The sequence below is a fragment of the Rattus rattus genome, chromosome X (assembly GCF_011064425.1).
Source record: "Rattus rattus isolate New Zealand chromosome X, Rrattus_CSIRO_v1, whole genome shotgun sequence".
NCBI lineage: Eukaryota > Metazoa > Chordata > Mammalia > Rodentia > Muridae > Rattus > Rattus rattus.
The window spans coordinates 95,798,048-95,820,144 of NC_046172.1; the positions used below are offsets into that span (position 1 = coordinate 95,798,048).

A 22,097-nucleotide genomic window follows, 5' to 3' on the forward strand; every position below is an offset into this window, starting at 1 on the left:
CCTAATAGGCTCATGAAATGCTTTTAAAAGCTCACAGAGCTATCAACTGTGCTAATGATACAATGCTAGTAACCTTTCCAAAGACAGAGAGGAGACAGCCTTCTCATTGTAGCCCCCAGACCCTGAAGTCTTTGCACTCAATGTAATTGGCCTTGGACAGAAATGTTGTTCTGTGACCCATGGGCATTTTTATATAGCCACTAGTAATTAAGTACCTCATGCCTTCTGTTTGTCAAAGGAACTGGGTTTTAAAGCAATACAGCTTTCTCTGCTAATATGCAAATCAAAGATTTGTTTTTTGTTGATAACATCTTTTCTGATAATGGATGTTATTTTTTGCTAAAAATTGTTATCATAAAGACAGGTTCTAAATAAGGAGAACTTTGTTCTGTTTACCAGCACAAAGAAATTACCTTTCTTTTAAAAAATCAGTTTACTCTCACACATAATAGGTCTGTTCTTATCACGTTGTAATGGCTTTTGGTACTGGGAAATTTCTCAGTGATGTCCACTTGATGTCTATACAGAACCGTTTATAGTCCTGCTTTATGTGTAATTTTCTAGACAGTTTTATGTGTTTGCTTTATGCCTTTGTTGTAACTATTCACAGGGATTTATTAAACATGGAGCTACTGGAAGACACTGGTAGCGGTGTCAGAAGCAGTGAGTGGTGTGGCATGGGAACCACGCACCCTGCTTGTTTTTCTCCTTGGAATCCTCTGTGGAGTTTAAGAACCAATGCCACTGGATTCCATCCCATAGGAAAAGGTGGAAACTGGAACTAGTCCAAAGGCAAACCTATATCGCAAGACCTTAACAGATTACTGTCTGCAATGAAATGTAGTTCTTCATGAGCACAGCAGTTTAACTAGGAATGGGCATACTTACTCTGCTTATACTTGCCCATTTCCTTTAAGGAATCATAACTAACAGCATATGATGGTTTGTACATGCTTGACCTAGGGAGTGGCACCATTAGGAGGTGTGGCCTTGTTGGAGTAGGTTTGTCACTGTGGGCGTGGGCTTAAGACCTTAACCCTAGCTTCCTGCAAGTCAGTCTTCTCCTTGCAGTCTTCAGATGAAGATGTTGAACTCTAAGCTCCTCCTGCACCATAGCAGCCTGGATGCTGCCATGCTTCCTGCCTTGATGATAGTGGACTGCACCTCTGAACCTGTAAGGCAGCCCCAATTAAATGTTATCTTATAAGACTTGCCTTGGCCATGGTGTCAGTTCACAGCAGTAAAACCCTAACTAAGACGCAGCCTCAAAACCTAGTTGAAATCTTTTTCTTCACTTCTTCATTCTCAGACCTAGGACACCAGAAACATTATATATTATAGTTTCTTTTCTGTTGCTAAGATTAAGATATTTCAACCAAAACAACCTAAGAGAGAAAATGTTTATGCTCATAATTTCAGGATACAGCCTATTGTTCTGGGGAAATCAAGGCAATAGGAACTTGAAGCAGCCAGCCACATTATGTTCACAATCAGAAGGAGAGAGCAGTGAATTAATAATTATATGCCAGTACTCAGTCAGGAGTCTTCCTTCTTCTACAATGCAGTGGGTAGGTCTTTACAAGTCAATTAACGTCATAAAGAAAAATCCCTGCAGATAGGACCATAGGTCAGCCAAATTTAGACAGTCTCTCATTGAGGCTCTCTTCTAATGATTCTAGATTATACCAAATGAGTGATTCAAACTCCCACATTCTCAAAAAGAAATGATATGAATTCAGCATACATCTCTATGAGATGATTTTTCCTTTTAGTTGTTTCTCTTTCTAAAAATGGTGTTCATCTTTAAAATAAGCTAGCAGCTGAGTACCTGGCCTATACTAAAGCATAATGTAGCTATGGGTGTGACTATATGGGCTGGAGTACATTACTTCAATGACTGTGGAGAAAGGAGGATAGAATCCAAATGAAGGCATGTTGTCACATTTAAAGACTTCCTACTTCTTTACTGCCACTTAAAGAACTATACACAGGTCAGTTTTCTTGCGTTTTCCGTCTTCTGACCGGGGAAATTCTAGAGAGCCTGCATGTCTCAAGAACATCATGCATAATAAGAGAAGCCCTCCTGAACAACAGCAACTAAGGGCCAAACTGCATCTTGTTCCCTCCAACCACTGGAACCTGTGTTGTGGCTTGGAATGTCTGGGTTTGATGGCGCGTGCTCATTTGGAATTAAAGTCAGACATAAACTTCCTGAACACCAGAGAAGCAAGCATACTTTGCTAGCACTCTGTCAATATTGTTTTGAACGTATTTCAGGGAGATCTGGGAGCATTCCTTCTTTTTCCATAAGCCACTGTGGAACAGCAAACTTTATTGATGGGTTGTTGACACCCTCTTCCTTTGAAGGCTTAACCTATGCTTAAAAGGAGAGGAGAGTTAGGATAACTGCAAGTAAAATAATTATAGAATAGTAACAGTGCTTCTTTTTAATAAGAAAAATATTGCCTGTCAGAAGATAGGAAGCCCTAAAGAATCATTGGTTATTAAGAATTCAGCATTGGAAAATGGGACTTGGCCATATGAAAGCTGCAAGTTTTCATTAAGATTATACAGAAGCAGACAGTTCAAACTGGTGAATTATGACCCAGAAGAAAGCCAAGGGAGAAATTGATTCCATAGCAAAGTAAAATCCAAGAGACTAACCAGGCGAAGAAAAGGGAAAGTTTAAAAATGTGGTGATCAGGGAACCATTGTTGGCCCAGAGAGATTCCTGTATCCTGTGATTTTTCTTATCATTCCTCAGAGAACTTACAGGCTCCAATGGTTTGGGTACAACCCAGAGATGCATACGCCTATTCCTATAATAAGTACCATACTGTTGGCTAAGGAATTAAGTCCATCAGAATCAAAGATCATTGTAAAGAAACGAATCTCGGGTTGAGGTTGTACATTTGCCCACTGAAATGTTTTATTTTATGGCTTTTGAAATATGAATTCACCAAGAAAATCAGTGTTTTCCTGAAATTGAAGATTACTTCTGACTTTTGTTTTTTTGTTTTCATTTATGTTCTTTTTAACTTGGTCACAATATCATTTTAAAAAACCATTTGCACTCTGATACAAAGATCCTCAGGAAATTCTTTGCTGAGTTGAGCAAAACTCCAAGTTATTTTCATCAAGGCAGTGTATACCAGGAAAAAAAACAAGAGTTTAAACCAGTGGTTCTCAACCTCTCTAATGCTGCAACCCATTAATACAGTTCTTCACATTGTGGTGACCCCCCCTTTTCCATAAAAGTATTTGAATAGATACTTCATAACTGTAATTTTGCTACTGTTATGAATTATAATGTAAATATCTAATATGCAAGATATCTGATATGCGGTCCTATAGGGATCATGACCAACAGGTTGAGACCCACTGGTTTAACCCTTATTCCAAGAACTAAGGTGACATTGTGGACAAGCCTTTTGTATATGCTTCCATTTCTTTTCCTTTTTGTTGCTTCTGTTGATGGAAAGAAGGAATCACTTCATCCTCAAATAGAAAATTTCAGTAGCACCGCTCATCTGGGAGATGTTGATGAATGGAGAAATACAAGTAAAAAAGCTGTCTGCCATCTCTACCAACTTTATTGATTATATGAGTCAAGAATGAATTCTATTCCGAAGTCTATGAGTCAAAAATCTATTACTATTACCTTGTATAGGTTGCTTCTTGCTGTGGTCATATGTTCTTGTTCCTTTGGAAGATTTCAATTTGACTAAGCTGTTACCTTCCTAGCATGAACCACAAAGGACAAAGCCCTGAAAACCATGGAGTTCCTTGGGTTTTATTGAAAGGAAGAAGGAAAGCACTTGACGGTGCTCTTGGTCCTGTTGGGAGATTTTCTCTTTAATTCTTTTCTGCACTGTGCTATCAAAGGAGATTCACTTAAAGAAAGACACAAGTTTTAGGGTTCTGTTTTTCTACTCTGTGTGCTTTGGTTTTAGGTAGCTATAAATTTCTCTGCCCTTGCCATGAATACTCTAGTGTTGTCCCGAAGTATGCTTTCAGTGAAGTGATCTTCAGAAAACAACCAGACACTCCTAGATCATCACCTTCAGACTAAAGCTATCCTCTAGAATGTAAAGACCACCCCACTCCCTGCCTTGCCAAACAAAAACCTTGGATCATAGTGTGAAACATGCTGTATGGTAGGACTTGGCAACCTCACACTGATATGAATCATAAAAAGCACTGCAGTGATAAAACCTTCACAAGGATGAAATGATATGCAAATGAATGCATAATATTTACATAATACCTTAAGTCAGAAGTTGGGAGTGAGCTAATGAAATGAGTGTGTAGAAGATGATTATTTAATATAGTCTTTTTCAGTGATACTTATTTCTCATTTTAATTTCATTTTAACTTTTAAATCTCTTGGCTAATAAATAATAATTATAAACACACAGGACTGGAGTAGAGTGGGGTATTTCAATGCACTTGTCAAACCAGAGTAATTAGAATTTTAACTCCTTATCATTTTAGGACTAGAGAAATGAAGCAACAGCAGAAGGTCGATTCCTTTGACATCACTTATTTTCTGGCCTTTATCTTTATGTCTGTTTCCTCTTTCCCAAGTGCCTTTCCCTGTTGGCCCTTGGCTCCTGCATTTGCCTTTCTTCTGTTTCCTCTCCTTCTCACAGCTTCTTACCTTTCCCTGACTTCCTGGATCATTCTCTTTTCCTGCCTTTAAAAAGTCTACATGGTTATCCTAACTTCCACTTTCAAATGCTCTTTAGTTCCAAACCTTGAGTACTGCTAAGGTCATGCAGGGTCACGTCATGATTGCAAGTGGCCTGCTATGCATTTATTAACAAGACATTAGAATGAGCACATGGATTGACAGAGTCATCTGGTGTTTATTTTATGGCAGTGGCCAAAGCCCTCTGCTTGGGAAAAAAAAGTATTCCAAAGCTAGCTTGGCACCTAATCAGTCAGTATTACCTAATTACCTTTTATTATCAACCTATAAGGGGGATAGATCCCTCAGTTCATTTTAAATGGCTTTTAAAGGGTTAAGCAGCAAAACAACAGCTCCTCATAATTTGGTGACATGAGAATTTGTGTGTAAGACAATGTCGAGGTAAATTAGATCACAATGCTCTATCACACTGTAGTGTGAAAGTTGAAATGGTATAAAATACAGAAGTGTATATGTCTAGTGGTTTCTCTTTTGAAAGCTGGGCTTTATTAACTCTCCTAGCAAACCAAGGCATGTCAGAGACTTTCAAAAAATCCATAAACACACTAGAAGCAGCAATATGCTTTGACATTTAACATCTTAAATTGCTGGTCATGAGTAAACTACATCACAAGGTGTCAACTTGCCCGTTCCCAAATTTTGCTCATAAAGGATTGAGTTAAAAAAATCTAAAATGAAAATGGATCACAACAGCAGGAGGTTGCAGAAACCATCGAGAATGAAGGCCAGAATACAGAATGCATGAATTCAATTATCCTTCCTATTAAATACACTGGTTCTCTTAGTATTTGGGTAAATTCTGTTACACATAAATACTGGCAATATAACCCCACAGTACACACACACACACACACACACACACACACACACACACACACACACACCATGCACCCACACACCCATGCACACACACACCTCCCCCTTTTCCCCTTCTAGCTATGTACATGCCCTTTGTTCTCCATTTTCAAACTAGTAGACAATGATTGACCACAGAAGGGCCCATTTCCTCTGTACAGGGAGAAACTGAAACAAGTATGCCAGGTGTTTGCTGGTTGTATGCAAGAGAGGGTGTCGTGCAGCAGTTAAGAACATGGCGTCTCAACTCAGACTCCCTGAATTCAAATATTGATTACTTCCGATTGAAAACTCATTAGAAGTATGACACTGGACAAGTAAACAGGGCAGTTTCTTTATTTGTCAATTAAGAGTCATAATAACTTACCTCAGGGAGTAGTTGTATGGATTGTATGAGGTAATTAAATCATTTTGAAATCAATTTTATCTAGTCATACTGCTTCTGATCATGTGTATACTGATGTTGACATTTGCATGAATAAGCCTTCTTACTCCTGCTGTTCAATTATACTGTACATTCACAAGATTTTGTGTGGACTAGGTTGGGAACCCACTCACCATGTATAAAATAATTTCCATGGGAAAATGGTCTTTGAGTCCCAAATACTCAGCTTACAAAGAGATTTCTCAACCATACCCTATCCTCTTTGTAAAGTGTTTCATTATATGGGTGCTGAGAATTCATGTGCTTGCAAGCATATTTCCATGAAAGTCTCCTGGTTGTTTTTCAATGACTTAATGTAAACTTTATAAACTGCTATAATGAACTGGAGTCACAAATGAAAGCGTTTTAATTAAATAGTCCTATGGCAACACTGCCTTAATGAAAATTTATGGTTTACATATGGAGTGTCTTGAGACTCCTTTGGAGAAATGTGGTAACGTCCACGGTGAAGGCTTTGATCCTTTTCAGCTGCGGAAATTGCCAATAAGGTAAACTCAATTATTTCCCCAATTAGATACACTGGCTTTCTCTTAGTGTTTGAGTAAATTCAGTTGCACATTAAGGCTAGTGAAAAGTTTAATGGTTGTAATTGTCAAGATATTTACAGTTATCATGGTGATGTGTCCAATACTAGCTAATGTTTATTCGGTGGAAAGCAGCTACCATTTTATTTTTGCTAATCATATTTCTAATACGAATACAGTCACAGTCTATGTTATGGTCCTATATTGCCTCACCTTAGGAAAAATATGACCTACTTAATTTTCTAAATTCTATTATAAGCACTTTCCCTGTTCAGTGTCCGCTAGAAAAGATAAATTTTTGAAACTGATGTTTGTCGACACAGTTTTCTCAAGTTCCTTTTATCTCTCTTTCATCTCTTGTATGTTTGTTTGTTTCAATCAAACATGAGCTTAGCTCGATCCTGATGCCCCACCCATTTGATAGCATATTCTATGTACACTGCACGGAGAGCATTCTTGTTTCTCCCCTATCGAGCAGTGATTACTTGGTGTGACTGATAGATGCGCTTTGGCTGGTGTGTATATGTGGGAGCGGGAAGAGAAAGTCCCCAGGGTAAGATTCGAACAGAGGAAAGCTGACAAAGGAAGCAGGAACCAAACCATACCGTATGCCATGCCAATCCTTACTATGTCTTGTGGACCAAAGAAGTGTTGTTAGAAATGATAAATAGGAAGAAAAAGCACAGCTCCTCTGACTAAGTCATCTTTTATGTAAGCTTAAGATTTTCAAATCTCTACCCTTTCTCTCTACCTTCTCCTCCCCCGGCTTCAAATGTTCTTGGAGAGGAATTTGGGGCAGCACCATCTGAATCCCATATCTTTGGACAATAGGAGACCTCTAAGAGCTTTTAAGTAGATAAATGAGTGGCAAAAACCATGTGCTGAGATACAATTGTTAAAGGGGGTACGCTTCACAACAAAGGGATCCGAATAAGGAAAGTCAGCCAGAACTATATACTAAAGCTGTCTGAGAAAAGTCTTGCTCTTAAGCAAAGATAATAGTGCTATAGAGAAGTAGATGACTATGAAAGCCATATAAACGTTGCATTGGGAGAACCTAGTAGAATAACTGTAGAATGTTGGGAGGCTGATGGTGTGAAGAAGGGGAACACAGGGGCAGTCCTGTGCTTTCTTGCTTGCATTAGAAGCAGCTACACAAGGTCCGTAGTCCAGTTTCTAATAGCCGGCTCATTTTCCTTGAATTTTCAGTTACCCTTTAAAAATTATTAATCTTCCCCAGTCTTCTTCATTTGAGACTTGGCTTTGCTGAAAGAAAAAAAAAAACCTTTGGGTTGTCATGTTTGTATTTGTGTCTCATTAGCAAGGCAGTGGGTAGCAATTTTCTTTTTTATGAAGACAGTCCCCAGCTCACACACAGGATGTTCTAAAAGTTCATTTCTAAGTTAATTATTTGGAACCTAGAGTGCGTTTTCCATAGAAACAGCCTTATACATGGTAATTAGGTTCCCCTGCCAGTCAACAAAGGCCAGTTTGGTCCTTAATGCAAGTGAATGGGTGTGTTTTTGCCTTGGAAATTGAGTAGGATAATACTGTTGCAATTAAAATGAAAACAATCATTGAACAAGAAATAGTCTGAAGTTTTTGTTTTCCTTGAAAGGCAGTGTTTGATGAAAAACATGTCTAATCCTAGGAAAATTAAGTAAAAGACACGGGGGATTGGATGCAACAGTTTTTAAAAATGCATTTTAAGTACTGTTTCAGGGTGGGGGTTAAAATAATGAAATCAGAATTGCATTTATCTAGAAGAATTGAAAGGTGCAAATATATTTTAAAATTCAAGTCCCCAGTAATTGTGATGCCAGAGAGAGCTACTTTTAACAAGTTGATTTGTGTTAACTTTTTCCTTAAAACATGCAATTGTGTACTGTGTGTTCATTGTACAAAGTGATTGCGTTCAGAAAGGCAAATTGATTCCTGTGTTAGTGCTTGGATAATTCTGACACCCATTTGTCTATCCTGTCAGCTACTGCCTGTCTCCTTCCTTTCCGCAGTGGCTCCTCTTCTACTTTAATATCGTACATATGCATGCAAATATATGCATATGTGTGTGTGAAATCTACATTTCATTTATGTTTCTCTTTCTGCCTCTTTTTTTTTTTTTTTTTACTTTCTGTTTCTATCTATTTTCCTAGGAATGACATTACTTTTGTCTTTTATATCTCCTTCCATCAACCTAACAATAGTAGTTAAGGTATATCCACATGAGGAACTTCTATTACAACAATAACAACTATTATTATTAATGAAGGATAATCAGATCAATAACCAAGTAGGTTAGGAGTCAGCAGTTAAGCTATCTGTTAATACAACCTATTCTCAGTCCAATAGATACCATGTCCACGGAATTCTCTCAAATGGACTGTTTTATAAATAAGAGGGTTGGGGATTTAGCTCAGTGGTAGAGCGCTTGCCTAGCAAGCACAAGGCCCTGGGTTCAGTCCCCAGCTCCACAAAAAAAAATATATATATAAATAAGAAGAAAATTGACTTTTATGTATAATTTTACCATGTATATGTTGACTAAAGTTGAATATTTTTCTTTATAGGCCTTATATCTGATAGCCACTAATGGAACCCCAGAGCTCCAGAATCCCGAGAGACTGTCAGCTGTATTCCGTGACTTCTTAAATCGCTGTCTTGAGATGGATGTGGATAGACGAGGGTCTGCCAAGGAGCTTTTGCAGGTGAAAATAAAACGAGGCAATTTACAACGGGAGAGCTGTGCTGCTTTTCCATGTTAATGTGTGACGTGAAGAGATCTCTGTTGAAAGACGTGTAGTTGGAGTTGGGCTATTGCCATTCAATTTTAGACCCTGGGCACGTTAAGTATAGACATTCACCTATTGCATCCTTGATTGATCATATTGCCTTGATTTTTAAAGAAAAATTTGTATTTGAATCTATAATTCTCTTTTGTTCTTTCTGAACTCTGATTCTACAAAGAAAGACTAACCCAGTTGTGACTCTCTGGTATTGTTGGGGGTTTTGGTTCTACACTTTACTTGTACCTCTGGATGTTATATGCTCTTGGCCAGAGGTGATTTTCTACGTAACTTCCACGTCTTTCCACGCTTGTCACCACATCTAGATCCTTCTCACATCCCTTTTCCAAAGATGCCAAAAAGGCAGTATCATTAATGTAATCACACAGATAAATACAGAATAGAATCAATTGTGTAATTCTAATAGTGGGAGAAATGAACTTCACAGTTCTGACTCCAAAGTCCCTGTAACTTAGGCCACAGCAAAGAACTCTGTTGTGGCAATATTAGCATACCTTTCGAAATGTTGAATTATAATGGCAAGCAAACATTCCAGAGGAAATATCTGGAAGACAACTGGCAAGTAGGGACAGAAGAGCGCAGAGGTTAGGGGGCATCTGGTCTCACACACACACGCAAGCACACACACACACACACACACACACAGACACACACACACACACACACACACACACTTTGAGCTTGTGAATCATCCCCATAAAGCAGATGATAGGTTGAAAACTGTGACAGAAATGAGAGCTCTGTTAGAAATTAATTAGCAAAACAAGATAACGAGAGGTACTTTTGCAGTAAACAAGAGGTCAGAAAAGAACTAAAGATAAAAAGAGGAGGAAAAGCCCTGTGGTAATAGAATGTCACAGATCTGCAGAGAAGCAACCATTTTAAAGACATAAAGGAGATTTGCGTGCATCAACTCTTGCAGATGAGCCAATAGCAGTGGTGGAGACACAGCTATTGGGTTTGGCAGCCAGGGAGCCAATGGTTTCAGAGGAAAATTGATTTTAATGTTCAGTTGAAGATACTCTTTCAAGCCTGAGAGAGCTCCAGCCCCATTCTTCAGTTTAAGAAATGTAGAGTGTCTGGCCATTACCGAGTAAACCATTCCAAGTTCTATACTGAAGAGTTTCTAGCTGTGCCAAGTAAATTTCCATAGGATCTCATGATATTGAAAGACCAAAAAGAAAAGGAAAGTCTGAAGGACAAAAGCTGGCAGGGATTTCTTTTTTAAATCAAGCAGTGAGTGTTTCAACGAGTACTCGAAACACAAAGGAGCGAGCATATTTGAAAATGTAACCTGTGGGTCATGGCCTTTTGGGGATCACATATCAGATAGCCTGCATATCAGATATTTATAGATTTACAGATATTTACAATTCATAGGAGTAGCAAAATTACAGTTATGGAGTAGCAACAAACTAATTTTATGGTTGGGGTCAGCACAGCATGAGGAACCGTATTAAAGGGTCACAGCATTAGGAAGGTTGACAAGCACTGTACTAATGGGAAAGCAGAATTCTAGTAATTCTTTGTTTTTTCCCTTCCTTTTTACAGCATCCATTTTTAAAATTAGCCAAGCCCCTGTCCAGCCTCACTCCTCTGATTCTTGCTGCAAAGGAAGCCATTAAGAACAGTAGCCGTTAGAAGTGCAAGCCTTACCCCTCACCGTCTCCCGGATGAGTAAGACTGAACTAAAACTCTGCTGCAGGATCCACAGAAGAAAAGACAGTCAAATGGAGTGGGGGTTCTTTAGCTTTCAAGTGAATAGAAACTTCTTATAAACCTTTTTCCTACTCCCTCAGATTATGTAATTTATTTGTAAGCCTGAACCGCAGCCCACCCAGGGCAGCAATGTCGAAGTAGCCATTAAGTGGCCACTTCCACCGTGAAGCGAGAGAGCCAGTAGTGAATCCCCTCATTCGTGCATTTACTTTGAAGAAAAATGGATTTCTCAAAGATGCACACTCCCTCTTCATAGTGCTGTGTGTTTTTAAGTTAGAGAGTAGTCCCCCTTCCATTCGAACCTCTTTCAAAATCCCTTACCCAACGTGATGTTTTTTCACTTGCATTGTCATTAGATGTCCAGAAAAAAAGATGTCAAAATGTTTTTTTTTTAAAAAAAAGAAAGAAAAAAAGCAAAGAAAAAAAAAAACAAAAAACCAACAAAAACGAAAAAAAAAAAAAAAAGAACAAGTGCTGTGTGAAGCCGTGGACGTCCATGCCCTAATCGAGTCGCAAGTTTTTATTCTTCTGTAGTGGTGGCTTGGTTTGTGTACCTATTTTTCTGCATTTGTATTGGAGAAGGTTTCCTTTAAGACATTTTTCCGAAAACAGAGAGGAATAGGAGTCAAAACAAAGCTCTAATTGTGAGATCCTGTCACATTTCGCACGGATGCTAATGGAGTAGTTGAATTGTCACGTGAAGCAGCTCGTTGGCCTCTGTGATAACAGAGAAAGGACACACTGAAAATGTGGCAGCGCTGCTGGGTGAGTCCAGGTCCTAAACCTAGGATATCCTGATGGGAGAAACCTTACTTACACAAAGATGGGACTTTCTCTGAGAGCCAAAAGGAAAATGCAGAACTCCTCATTGGGCAGTAAATAAGCAAAGATGGTGAATTTAATCCTCTCTTGTGCTCCTGTAACATAGGCATTGTACAATAGGCACATTCTGAGGAAATAGATCCATTAGCCGATGTTCTTCATGATGAAAATATTTCATTTTGGCGATTTGTAACACATAAGAATTTTTTTAAAGATTTTAAAGATCTAGAGATCAGAGATGTAGTAAAGTATTCAACTCTTTAAGGAATGGAAAGTCAATGAAAGTTACATCCCAGTCAACACTTGGCTCTAAATACTTGAAACTGATTTTTCTACATATCTCCAATCTCTTTTTTTTTTTTTTTTTTTTTTTTTTTGGTATTTGACTATGGTATGTTCTTATTTAGTTACTTGGGCTTTTGCCCTTTAAAAGCATGTTCATAAAAATGTTGGAAATTCACCGAAAAAATAATTTTTATCTGTATGCATATTTCCCAATGGAATGCTTGTTGTGGCTTGAAAAATAATTCCAAAATTTGACTATTATTTCACTATTTGTATTTATTAAAAATTTATTAACTAATCTTCTGAGTGTAAAAAAAAACATCTGGAAGGTGTCTGCATAGAAAAGGATATGTCTCTTTTGAGTGTGTAGTCGGTTGTATGAATTCTAGAAAGTTGTTTCTCTAAGCCCTTGAAAAGCCAACAATCTATGTTATACTGCATTTCTTAATTTTTTTAGAATTAGAGAAACTGAATAGACTTTCCCTACATTCAGCGAGAGGGGAACAAGATGAGTGGCATCTGCCTCTCTTCTCTGTGAGGGCCATCTGTCCATTTAAGCATCCATCCATTCCTTCAAATGAAAGCACTTTCTCTAGAGTTTCTGCTGATCATATAGTACAATGTTTATGTTGAGAGATGGTACCACTGGTGGATTTCCTATTTTCCTACATTATAAAATTAAGGAGGGGCTTACCCCTTCCCTGAAAATATCCACCATGGAATAAAAAACAAATGTGAAGAGAAAAATCAAATGATTATATTAATTTCAAGCTTATTTTGCAAAGAGATATTTGGGACTGACATTTTAAATGTCACACCTCTCTAGTGAGAGAGGAGGAACATTAAGTTTTTTATTCTATTTTATTTTAAATGAAGGATTTTTCCCACTTGTAGTGCCAGGGAATTCCCCAAATTCCTGGGATGTAAACAGAATTCAATCGATTGATGACTGTGCTCTGCTAATAGAGAGAACCCACACCCTGGCTGGGAAGTCCAAGACATCAATTAACATCCTCTGCATGTTGTAAAGGCCTTTGTTGTTGTTGCTGCTGTTGCTGTTGCTGTTGTTGTTGTTGTTGTTGTTGTTGTTGCTGTTGCTATTGTTGTTATCCTTATTTAGAAGACCCTGGAGCTGTGGTCCTTCAGGTCTCTGTTGGCAGAGAAATGGCTGCTCCTGATGCTCTCCACTCAGCCTATTAACAGTGAAGGGCCAGGTACTTATTTCCCATCATTCTGTACCGAGGTTTAATAGTCTGTTCTAGTAGGCAGTACTCGTACAAAATTATACCTGTGTACATGTTCCAATGAGAACAGCTTCTACAGTCTTTTACTTGTGTTGAAAAGTTACATATATTTCTAATAAGTATTAGAGAGAAACTTTTTCTCATGCCAAAATGATGCTGAAGGGTACATACTTGCTATACTCGAACAAAGTAGCCTCCAGATGGTTGATAGTTTATTCCCTTTCCTTGATTTTGTTTTGAGCTCATCTTAATACAGATGAGGCTGTCCAGACCTTTAACATTGCTAGTGTGCCCTGAGACATTTGTGGGCACATTTTTGAATGTTGATTCAAAAATGTCCTGAGGTAGGAATAGGGCAGTGGGAAAGTCAGGGAAAGGTGAGAAGCACAGTAAAGATTATTTATTTAAGAAAGAATAAAACATTGATATTGTAGCAAGGATCCAGTTTGTTGTCATAATCCCATGTGGATTTGGGGATGACGAGATCCCCCTAAATCAATCAACATGTTGGGTAATGACTTCGTTCTTGCTGATCTTGTCTGTGTGTCATTGTAAATATTTGTGCGTCCATGCTCCATTTTGGCTACTGGATGGCCAAGTCACATAAAAAGATTTAACTCGAGTATTTATTCTTTAATTGTGTTCTTCAGATTCCTTTCAGGCGTATGACTTGCACCTCCAATGCTTTAGTTGAACCACCTAGTCCTCACATCTATCAATTCCCTGTGAAGCACATTCCATTGCTAAAAGAAAAAAAAAAGAAATAGAAATTGCTTCCTGTTTTCTGTATAACTGTTTTGATAGTTTAAGATGTTTGTCTATAATGGATATTTCTCACCTCAAAGATCGTGTAAATAATTATATCCATTTCCTCAATGGGTCGTTTATTTCTAATGAGGCTGCCAGTTCTCAGAGAGAGAGTCTATGGAGTCGCTTTTTAAAAATACAAACAGGGATTACATCTATGTAAAAAGAAGTGTGCATATGCATAAAGACTGGGAACACGGATAATTGAAATCAGTTGTGTTAGGGTGGTGGGGTTCCGTGAATTTTTTTCTTTGAGAAATTTTCTTTCTTTGATATTGATATATTAATAATTTAAATAAATAACAGAAGGGGAACTATAGAAACATAGAAGAGATACCAGAAGCAGACAGCTTCTGGCCAGAGCCCAGAGCATGCAGGGCACAGATATTTCCTAGTTACAATTATTCTGTAGGCTTTATACTTGCCTGGGTACTGAGGTTGGCACACGCTCAGGTATGGCACATGCTTTCTTATGAGACTATTATCTAAGTCACGCTAAGGAGACATCACTGCTAGAACTCCAAATGCATTCTTCTGCTATAAAACAGGTTGCCTTCAGCTTAAGTATGGCATCCAGGAGTCTATTTTGTTTGCCTTAGATTGGAGGGCTGACAACTTAATTAGCCCCGTTGATAATACTTGTTTTAGATGCCACCTTTCTAGCTTGTTTTAAGAGATTTTCAAGGTCAATTTTGGAAGGATAGAAGGGTAAAAGAGCTAGCTCCTACCAGTTCCTGGCATAACCAGACCAATCATTCTGACAGGAGTCTTCTTTAAATAACCATAGACAAATCCCATTGGTTGCGATGGAAATTGCCATGTACTATTAAGCGTAACTGCAAAATTATTAAGAGGAAATATTTAGGATTGTCTGTTAACATTCAGTTCCAGTCCTATTAGTTTTGGCTTGGGATGGCCTTCGGGCTCTTGTGCTGCATGACTGTAGCATGTAGGCAGTGACCGTGGTTTTTTAAAAGAAAGGGAGACCAGCCATCAAAGAAGAATTTTCTTCTAACTCACCAAAGACATTTTAGGTGAGGATGTCATTAATGTATGTTCCACAGTGTCACCAAAAGCAGAGCGTATCCCCAGAAAACTCACAGGCATTCGCTTAGCTCTTCATAATACATATGGAAGTCTTAACCCTGCCATCCTGGTTGAATCTGAGCCTTTTGAAGTTAATATTCAAACAAATGAATGGCGTGTTATATAAACGTCTCCCAGTCTTTCGAAGCAGGAGCCTGAAATTCAGCATTCGGCGTAAACTGACAGTCTAATGGGCCTGGGATTTGGAGTAACCTTAACACACAATACTGGACATATATTTGCATGTGGATTGGAAAGGAAATAAATAGGGCCTTGGGAATAAGGGAAGTGTTTCTCCTATGAAAGAATTTTCCTAAAAGACTTATTTCTGCTATAATTTTGGGTTGTTTGGATTTTGGTTTTATCTCTCCTTTTCTGCTTCACACTCCTTCAGTGATCGACTACATCTAACCAACTTCTCATGCTTGGGAATGTCTGTTTATCACCCAACAGTATCTCACCGAATCTGCAAATATGGGACTTGAGATATCACCATGTGCACACCTCTGACTATACAAACACTACCGACTTGTAGCATTGACTGCCACGTAAACCTATTGAACTTGCAAGGTGAACTTAAAAAAGAAATCTAATTAGTGACACCAGTCTCTCCCCAGAAGCTGCCATCAGTTGAATGCTGTCCTGTTATTACCAACAGTAAGGCAAGCACCGTGGTCACCTGACTCAGTACCTAGGCAAAACCTGACAGTAATGCTAAAGAATAAGTCAGATGTAGTAAAACACATACCCGAGGAGACCTCGATGTTAACATGGGTATTTTACCTAACTTGCTGTGTGACCGAGAGCAAATCACTTAGCCCTTCTATTTTATTCATCTATAAAATCAGGGCATTGAATCAAGTGCTCTTCAAGGTCTTTCCAAAAGCTCTGACATTGTATGAGGTAACAGTTTGCCTTGCAAATTCAATCAGCCAACGTGGTGGCAAATATCACAAGCTTAAGCCTGGATCTCTTAGGTTGCAGCTCCACAGAACCATGTACAATGGAAAAACTCAAGTAAATGAGGTTAACAGCAGCAGGGAATGTTGATCAAACTCATGGAAACCTTCCAACTTCCTCCCAACTGTTTTGTTTTTATTTTAATGTCTTTTTTCCACTGAATGTTCCCAGTTTTCATTTTCTATACGCTGTACATGAAGTCTGGTTTCCATAAAGCTGTGGCTAGCATTTGCTACTAGAACAGAAATTCACTGTCACATTTCATAGAATAAAACTGTACTTGGGCCTCTCTATTCCTATGAAGCAGTTCTGGGGCTTAGAGCATTAAAGTATAAAGTGGCCCAGGATGGCAGAACCCAAGCATTTTAATGGCTAAGACCACAGAGTGGACCTATGTATTGACAAATTACAAAAAAGAGCAACAGAAAGGCAATTGCATGCTTTTAGCTGACACATTAACTGTTGGGATCAAAGAAAACTTTTCTCGTGGAAATTCCCACAGCAATTGGCTATGAGTGTGCCACTGAAAAAGAAGAGAAACTAGTTAGTTTGGTGGATGGTCCCTTACTGCCTGCCTACAGCAGAGTGCCAACCAGCCTGGAGTGTGAAATTCAAGTTCAATGTGTGTGCTTGTGTGTGGTGTGCTTTTTGGACCCGCATATACTATATTCATTAGTGATGATAAGATCTTTCACCATTAATGGGTTGAGTTTGAAAATCTCAGTACATCTGACAATAGCTGTCAGATCGCACGGATACTGATATCTACTGGGATTGAACTCATAACATCCAGATAAAATAGATTGAGGAGGATCTTCATTTTCACCGTTTATCCAAGTTGTATCTCATTTGGCTGTGCATTACTTTTGTTAAAATGTGTTGTTATTTGTTAACCCATGTGTAGTGAAATTCTTCTGTAATTTTGGATTAATGGTATTTATGGTCTTATGTTTGTTTGATTATTAAGTAAGTTATTTCTTTTGTAGACTTGCTGATGGTATGACACCATCCCTCTGCCCTCAGCAGCTGATCTTTTTGAGGATTTTTATTTCTAATATTGTTATTTTAAATTGTGGTTGAAGCAATAGAAATTTGAAATATGGATTGTGCATGACTGTGTCTTGAGTGTAAAAATATTGCAGTTTGAAACTTGGACCTAAAGTATTGCAAATAAAACGACAAACATCAGTGTTCTCTTGTCTCTCTCTTTTGTCACTCTCCCACCTGATCCTGATCTCAACAGTTATTTTGCCTATTTCACATTTTGGCTGGTATTACTCTCTTAAAGGTATAAAGGTAATAAAATGGCCAATATTCTACCAATACAAGATTTGCCTCAAAGAATCTTCCTCTGCATAACTCAGATTCTCTACCTGACCTTTACATAATAGACTAACTCAAAAAAGTAAGTGTGTATATTCAATAAAAAGAAAAACTTGGTAGATTTCAAAGGAAGGTGAAGGAAAATCACCATAAGAATTTACAGGTAACCAGGAAGTCGATTTTGATCATCTTTCTGCATGGAAATTTCTGAACATGCAATGCCATGTTCATGATGCTCTGATTTGCCTTACATCTGTTTAAAAAAAAAAGATTTTCATCCAGGTATATGTGTGTTTTCATTGTGTGCAGATGTGTGTGGGTGCCCATGAGTGCCAATACGTGCATGACACCTACCGGAAGCAGACTTATAGACAGTCGTGAGCTTCCTGGTGTGGGTGCTGGGAACTGAATTCTAGTCCTCTACATGAGCAGAAAGCACCTGTAATTGCTCAGCCACCTCTCTGGTTCCTCCTCATATCTTATATCAAAGTCTTCAGAGGATCAAAGAAATTCCAAAACAGCTTCACTGAGAGTCTTTATTCATTTACTTACACATTTCTTTGCATTTACTGCTCCTGATGGGGTGTGTATACAAAGCATTATATCTTTGTGTAAGTGGGTACAATGCTATCGGTCTTCCCCACAAATGCTAACTGATCACCTTTGAGAAGACTCATAAGGTAAAGGCACCTGTCTCCAAGCTGTTAGTTTAATTGCAGGAATCCATGTGGTGGAAGGAGTCAATCAACTGCCTAAGATTGTTTTTCCTGACTTCTACTCCCATCCTATGACATCCGTGCCCTAACACACCCACACAAATGCACACAGATAGATTAATGTAATTTTAAAATGCTACTTGGTTGATTTTTTATGCACTTACATACAGGCCTCATCTATTTTTGTTTTGATGTGGAATGTAGGAGGCATTTACGGTAAATATGAGTAAATAAGAATTTTATCCAAGCTCTTTCCACTCCTTGTTATGAATCATTTGTTGCTTCTTTCACTATTAGCTTCTTATCCCTGTAAACTTCCTTTAAAGGAGATTGTCTCCGCTTAGTTTTCTATGCCCATTTAATGGAATAGAAAGGATATTAAATAGCATTTTTGTTATTTGTAAGTCTCATAGATTTATACAATGTAGTTTGATCATATCTATCCCCCAGTACCTTCCCCTAGCTCCCACTAGTGTACCTTACTTTATCTTCCTCCCAAGTTCATCTTCTTTTTAGTGATTTTTTTTCTTAACCCCACATTCAATTTAGTGCTGACCACATGCTCATGGGTATAAAACTATCCACTGAGGAATGAGCCAAGAAGAGTGACTCTCCGTCCCTGAGCAGCCATCAGCTACCATTAGCTCTTCCAATATGGGTGTGGCCTTGAGATGCCATCCCAATCCACAGTGGTATTTGGACTGCCTTGGTTTTATTCAGGTCTTATGCCGGTCCCCACATCTTGCCATTTCATCCAGAAGTCAGCGTTTACTCTACTCCCTATCTGCCAGCTTCCAATATTCTTTCTGCCTCTACTTCTGAGAACTTCAATGGGCTTTGAGTGGAGAGAAGTTGATATAAATTGTCTATGCACAACTGAGAACTCATAGTTACTTATGCTCAGCACATCGACTAGTTATTAGTCTCTGCATTCACCTCTATTCACTGCAAAAGAGAAGTTTCTCTAGCCATGGTTTAGAGGATCACACATCTATAGCTATAAACATAAGTGTTTAGAATTGCAGTCTGACGGCATTGCCATTTAACAAAAAAAAGTAAGAGTAAGTTTCTTCTAGAAGCTATGATCTCCTTAGTCATGATCTTAAGGCCACATTTACAGTGCATGACACGTAATCCCTCCAGTGGAGAAACTATAATCACTCAACCATTTTGTCATCCCTATAACCTTCATTATAACTCCTGAATCAGAGCCACTGCCAGCATGTCACTATTGTAGCATCTTGTGTCCAGCACTGAGTAAATCCATTGATGCCTTTTTCTCAGTGCTTGTATAAAGGAAGCAGACTTTCTGACACTGTGTAAGTTAGCCAACTTGTAGAGCATTTGTTTTTGGTAAGTTTAAGATTGATTTCTCTATTTTTTGCATCTAAAGTGTTCGCCTCAGCAATAGGGTCTTATCTGTTTGTGGCAGAAAACTAAGAACAATAATATCCAGTGCTCTTTTTTTGAGGAGAATGGGGGTATGCTGGGGTTATCCTGACCAACAACTCACAAAGAGGTAGCCTGTACCCGGCACTGACATTTTCATTTAATAGTCCATATATTTTGGGACCAGTATTGCCTAACAATACAGGGTACTTCTAGCCACCCTGTCACATATTATCTAATATGCATTGTGTGTGTGTGTGTGTGTGTGTGTGTGTGTGTGTGTGTGTGTGTGTGTGTGTGCACTTGCAAACTAGTGGATTTCCATAAGGCTTTGTCTATTCTTGATTTTGGGTAACACCCCCTACATTCCCCTCTCCCCAAGCCCCCAGCACCACTTAAAAATTTATCCCTGAATATAAAGTCCCTCTTCTTTTATGCCACTTGTGTTCTGCTATTCCTTCTAGTTGAATTTTTCTTGGATTGGAATGCAGATAAACCCTTTTAAGATTCCATCTCACTAAATAAAGTATGGCCTAAGTCAGACTCTGACAACAAATGCTAAGCAAAGTAGAACCTTTCTAACTGTTGGTAAGAATGTAAACGAGTGAGGCCACCACAGAAATCAGCTGAGAAACATGAAAAGTATGAACAGAAGTACTACATGACCCATATATATCACTCCTAAGTATGTGCTAAAGGGATTTTCTATCATACTAGAGAAATGCCTGCACATCAATGGTTCGTTGACAATAGCTAGGAAACAGAATCAATGAAGATGATGACCGAGAGCTGATAAGTGGATGAAGTATATGTGGAACATATTCACAATGGAATATGACTGAACCACAAAGAAATCAGATGATTACTTGCACATATGTGAATAGAACTTAAAAAGTATATAGCTAGTGAAGTTACCCTGGCTCAGAAAGACAAGTGTCACCGTATTCTCTCTCATATGTAGATCCTAGCTCTGAATCCTTTGTAAGTTCAACCTGGGAAAACCAGGACCTAGAAACTCGCCACTTTCAGAACATAATAAAATGCAGGTATAGACGTTGAGAGGGAGGGATATTATGGACATTAAGTGTTCTGATAGGAAGATGAATGGAAAAATGAGGTGTTAGCAGGAGGCCTAGCCAAAATCAAAGCAGCATGAAAAATATATAGAAATTATTTTATGAGCTAAAAATTGCCCATTTTATCAAAGTCACAGCTACTTGGAAGAATAAAGCATGAACGATGATAAATCAGTTTGTGGGCAGCTTAGCACTGCTAGTTTGTATACTGGAACTTGAGTCTTGTTCATGTCTTTCACATCTTGCTGGAGTAGAGCAGTTCTACGACCTGAAGTGCTAACTACGGTCTGTGTTTGCACTGTGTATTCTTGGAGCATCAGCTGTGAGGTGCCTGGTTGACATCTATTTGCTTGCCACATACATATGTTAAATACCCACACTACTACTGCCGGCTGCTAATCCTGAGCCAGCGTCTCTGTGCAATTACATCTCTTTTTAATATTTAGTTATTTAATGTATATTATAGATAGTTGCGAGCCACCATGTGGTTGCTGGGATTTGAACTCAGGACCTCTGGAAGGGCAGTCACTGCTCCTAACCACTGAGAGATCTCTACAGCCCACAATTACATCTTGATCCTCAAGTGTGAGGCAGAGAAAGCTAACCAGGTTATTGTAGGGGCCTTGAAAACATAAGAGCCTGTTTCCAGCGAGGCACATCTTCTAAAACCAAAACCAAAAAACCAAAAAAAAAACCAAAACAAAACCAAAAAAAAAAAAAAAAAAAAAAAAAAAAGAAAAAAAAAAAACCAAAAAAAAAAACAAAAAAACCCCAAAAAACCCACACCTCCTAATGTTTCCCAAAGAGTTCTACCAACTGCAAACATTCGACTATAGGGGTCATTCTCATTCAAACTATCATAGGAGGTGTCTGTCGTGTGTGTGTGTGTGTGTGTGTGTGTGTGTGTGTGTGTGTGTGTGTGTGTGTGTGTGTTGGGTGAGGGGTCCCTGTGAAAGCCAGGAAAGAGCATCACTTTCAGTGGAACTGTAGTTACAGACAGTTGTGAGCCTCCTGACTCAGTGCTATCATGTTTTTTGGAAAAGCAGGAAGTGCTCTTTTCTTTTTATTGTCAATATTGACAAAATATCTTTTGATCATGGTTTCTCCTCTCCCAATTCCTCCCAGATCCTTGCCACCTCTTTCCCCACCCAACTCCAAAGTTTGCTGTCTCTCTCTGTAAAACAAACAAGCAAACAAAGAAAAATGCAAACAATAATTTAAAAAGAAAAAAACACAACACACACACACACACACACACACACAGAGCTATTTCCAGTCCTGAAACTTTAATTACTTTTGAATTAATTTAGTATTATTTGTACGTATGTGAG

The 22,097-nt window shown here is 38.5% G+C and overlaps 1 protein-coding gene across 1 annotated transcript in view; it reads left to right on the forward strand.

Annotated features, from left to right (window-relative positions):
• Positions 1 to 17,450, forward strand: part of Pak3 (p21 (RAC1) activated kinase 3) — a 111,919-nt gene extending 94,469 nt beyond the window's left edge. Inside the window, 2 exon segments of the mRNA XM_032889871.1 lie at positions 9,103 to 9,240; positions 10,891 to 17,450. Of these exon segments, the coding sequence (XP_032745762.1) occupies positions 9,103 to 9,240; positions 10,891 to 10,980 (228 nt within the window). The 3' untranslated portion in view covers positions 10,981 to 17,450.
• Positions 17,451 to 22,097: the final 4,647 nt, after the last annotated feature.